The sequence below is a fragment of the Corapipo altera genome, unplaced genomic scaffold (genome assembly GCF_003945725.1).
Source record: "Corapipo altera isolate COAL_440 unplaced genomic scaffold, ASM394572v1 354, whole genome shotgun sequence".
Classification (NCBI taxonomy): Eukaryota; Metazoa; Chordata; class Aves; order Passeriformes; family Pipridae; genus Corapipo; species Corapipo altera.
This window is the reverse complement of record NW_020885020.1, coordinates 797,233-801,469: the sequence shown is the minus strand read 5'-3', so window position 1 is coordinate 801,469 and position 4,237 is coordinate 797,233. Positions and strand designations below refer to the sequence as shown.

General features: G+C 42.8%; 1 protein-coding gene across 2 annotated transcripts in view; it reads left to right on the top strand.

Annotated features, from left to right (window-relative positions):
- The window catches only part of USP40 (ubiquitin specific peptidase 40), a 19,971-nt gene that overhangs the window by 3,476 nt on the left and 12,258 nt on the right, over positions 1-4,237 (top strand). For both annotated transcript variants that reach the window (XM_027667827.1, XM_027667828.1), the window contains 6 exons: positions 83-254; positions 951-1,035; positions 1,794-1,864; positions 2,670-2,989; positions 3,565-3,691; positions 4,038-4,095. In XM_027667827.1, the coding sequence (XP_027523628.1) occupies positions 83-254; positions 951-1,035; positions 1,794-1,864; positions 2,670-2,989; positions 3,565-3,691; positions 4,038-4,095 (833 nt within the window). The remainder of the gene's footprint in view (positions 1-82; positions 255-950; positions 1,036-1,793; positions 1,865-2,669; positions 2,990-3,564; positions 3,692-4,037; positions 4,096-4,237) is intronic.

Genomic DNA, 4,237 nt, shown 5'->3' with positions numbered 1-4,237 from the left:
TTTAGCCACGGAGGGATCACTTCCAGCTGCATCTCTTTGTGGGTGTTCAAGTCACCCTTTTGTTGTTGTTCCTCTCCCCAAGAGCTGAATGTGACTCAGCCAACAATGGCATTGATTTACATCTCCATCTGAGCTCCTGCTACAAATTCCACAACGGGGCTTTGCATCCCTCCCTCTCCTGGAAAGAGAGCGTGGTGGATTTGACTATTGACAGGAGGAAAACCCTGGGAGACCTTCGCCAGGCAGTTTTCCAGGTACTTGCTCCCTTCGGTGAACTCAAACTTCATCTTCACCTGAGCCACAACAACATTTGCAAATGTACTTATGCTGCAGTTTTTATTTAAATGAGGAGTTTTCAACTGTAAAAGTGAGGCTAAAAACTCACGTGGGTTTAGAAATAAAGAAATAGTGGTTTGGGGTCTGTTCTTGAAACCATGAAACTGCTGAAAATTTAACTAAATTTAACTAAAAACTCATTAAGTTGTCAGCAGTTTCGTGGCTTCAAGAGCTAAAGAGCTTCAAGACTTTAAAGCTCCCATAAGATAATTATTGATTATGGATTGACACTTTAAATTTCGTGTTGGGGCAGGTTTGTCTTTACCTATTCAAGGTGTCCAGAGGTGAGCTTGGGAGCCAGGCCTGTAACAGCTTCCAGCAGCTTGGAATGTGATTTACTGCCTGCTGTTATTTTATATAATATTATGTAAACTTACATAACATATAATATGTAATATCTAGTATTTATAATGTTATATAAATTTAAATAATTTATGTCAGATAATTTTATATAATACAAACTATGTAAATACAATATTTATTTTATAACTTCTATAATATTTCTATAGTGTTTATTATGTTTTATATAATAACATATAAATATGACATTTTAATAACACTATCTAAATTTATATAATATTTATGGAATTATTCTGGTGATTTTTCCCAATGAGATGTTGGACTCCTGGGAAGGAGACATGGTTCTGAGTCTGGCCAAGCCTTTACCAGCAGGATTACACCTCTACCAGATGCTTGATGGTAAGGCCACTACAATCAATGCTTCCATGTTCTTTATATATTTAATTTACTGCAGACATCAAAGATTTCACATATAAACCATCTTGGAGGTGTGTATCACTGAACACTCTTCCAACTCAAACTTCCTATGACATTTTTTCAGTTATTTATTTCACTCTTATTAGTGAAATGAATGATTTTGGGACTTTTCTGGGTAATCTTTGCTGTGAAGTGCAGTAAGACTTCAGGTCTTAAAACAAGTTAAACATATTTGCTGATAAAAATATGTCATTGTGTGTATTTTGCCCTTGATTTGCTTTTGGATGTTTGCTCTCATAGGATTTTCTTGGTAGGTGGAGGAGAGAATGGAAGTGAAGGAGAAAATGTGGGGAAATATAGGAAAATATAAGCTAAACTTAAGCTGAAGTAGGAATTTTGTAAAGGGGAATACTTACATAAAGAGTACATTAATTTATTAAGAGCACTAATTTTTAAAATCATCCTTTTTGTCTCCTTGCTAGGCAATTCTAAGTGTTAGTCTTGAAAAGCTTTTTCAGCCCCTTTTAAATTTGAGAGAAAATCGGTGTTTTACCAGCACATAACCCGACTCTAGGATGTTGATGTAAAATACAGAGACACTCCCAGTGCTCTAAATATTCCTCCCACAGTTCTTCAAGTGTCAAGGACTTCAAAAAAACCCCTGGGTCTGACTTGCTGACCCTGCTTGTGTGTTTATGGGGGGGGGGGGGCAAGAAGCTCATGATTTGCTTGTTTTTTAGGAGATGAGCTGAGCCTGGACAGCAGTGGGGTGGCTGATGGAACAGACATCTTTGTGTGGAATGGGAAAGAGGTAAAAGGGCCAAATACCCTCCTGCCTTGTCGGTTCTGAAGGGATAAGACTGTGGATGCTCTCCCTGAAATTTTCCAGTCTCTCATCTTCCCTTTGATAGAATATTAAGGCTTCTGCTTAACTTTGAATTGCTCATGAAACACAGCATTTTATTCTGTCCCTGTAGCGGATTAAAGAGTTATTTTTAAAAGGCATCTATTGTAAAAGTATTTGTTTCCTTCCAGGTTTATCAAAGAAAAACCCCAAACCAAACCTAAAACCCCAAACGTCCAGAACCAGAATTGGTTTTGTCTTGGTTGTGCTTTTAGGGCAGTTTTTGGGGTAGTTTTTACTTCAGCTTTCTGTGTGATTCAGTTCTCTCCAGCAAGGAGCTGTATTTATTGCTTAGGTTCAACATCAGGTTTTAAAACCTAACTCTTTTGATCTGCCTCAGTCACTTTTGGGTAGTTCTTTGATATCCTGAGAGGCTGAATTCCTTTATTCTTACTCTGATGGAGACAGGTGTCCCCTGGTTTTCCAGCTACTGTTACCATGGAATAATTTGGCTTGGAAGGACCTTAAAGCTCATCCCATGGGCAGGGGCACCTTCCACTATCCCAGGTTGCTCCAACCTGGCCTTGAACACTTCCAGGGATGAGGCTTCTCTGTATAACAGCCCTTGGGGGTTGTCCTTTCTCCTCCCAACCCCCTTTGAGTTACTCTGGTCGTTCAGCAGGAAGCTGCTTTGTATCTAATGAGGAGGGGAGTGTCCACCTTGCTGCCCAGTCTGCCCTGTGATCCCTGACTGTGGAATTGCTGCCCTCAGGTGGGAGGCACCAGGGTGCTGGTGGGTGCCGAGCATGAGCCCGTGGTGCTGAACGTGCTGCGCCTGGCCGGGCACAACGAGGGAGGCAAGGGCCAGCACTTCACCGAGGCCCAGCACACCTTCTCCTGCAGCACCAGCCTGGGGGACCTGCACAGAGCCCTGGCTCCCTCGGGAGGAATCGTCCTCAGGAACAGCTCTGGAGAAGAGAAAGAAGCCAAGAACTGGGAAGTTTTCCGCGAGGAAGACATGGAGGAAACGATCCGAAGCGTTGGTCTGAGGGACGGGTGCTCAGTGCTCATCTTGGACAGCCACGACCAGAGGTGACCACCTTGATTAGGAGCATAATTAAACACAAATGATACATTCTTGTAACTAATTATCACTTTGCCTTGCTTTGTATTTAAAAGGCCAGTCACGTTCTGGAGAGCAGACGCTTGTCAGCTGTTAGACATTCTTTGCTCTCCGAGTGCAGACACACATCCCTTTGACTTCCACTTGGAAAGGGGGGAAAAAAACTGGTGGCAACAAGACGTGCTCAGTGTGCTGGCAAATACTGGGCATAACCTGGATTTCTGGGGGTTGAGTCTGAGGGACCTGGGGGTGATGAGATGGCAGAGCAATTTCAGAAGACAATCAGCTCAAGCTGTGCCAGGGTAAAGCCACCATAAGGTTTTATCCTTTCAGGGGAATCCACCAGTTGAATCTGAAGTTGTCAGATTCAAATTTCTGCTCTCCTTACACTTCTGTGCTGCCTGACCCTCACCCTGTGATGTTCCATCACTGTTAATGACCTCAGAATCATCAGTTTGTTTGGGAGCTTTGCTGGGGAGGGATCTACCCTGACAACAGGCAGCTTTCCTGTCTCTGACTGTGTCTGCACTGTTGATTTTCACAGCTTTGTGAACATTTCCAGTGGCAATCTGACAGCCTTTACCTGTGACATCAGCTGGCTCCAAGTGAAGAACTTCTGTGGGGCAGAAGATGAAGAGAACCAAGTTAAAATTACTGCCACTATTGAAACAGTAAGGACTCTGCTTGGCCAGGGCTCTTTTCCTCAGGCTTGCCCACTGCCCTTTGCCCAGTTAATCAGGTTTAGCCTCAGGGATGAAGTTTTTCTCTGCTGAAGATACTCTGGAGCTCAGAAGTTCCCATTATTGGGGTATTTGGCAGGTAAATTAAACCAGGGCAGTGTTTTAGTGCGAAGCAATTTTGATTTTTGGCCTATCCTGTGTGTTTGAGGTGATAGCAGGAAACCAAAGCTGAAAGAGGGGGGAGGGATTATTTGTTGCTCTTTGTGGAGTGGCATTTATCCAGGCAGGGGTGTTCCTGGCATTCCCTGCTGGAAGTGTTAAAATTCCTTTCTTTTAGGTGATGTCAGATATCAAAATGAAAGCAATAAGGGAGCTTCACCTGGAGGAGGAACTCGGTGAGTGTTCACCTGCTTCACCTTTGTCTGATAATACTCAATCCACTGAATTTACCAGGATTTTCCTGGTTTTTCCATCAATCTATTCAAACCAGCAAAATCCATTGCTGTTAGGAGGCTTTTTGTTTGTGGTTTTTTTTTT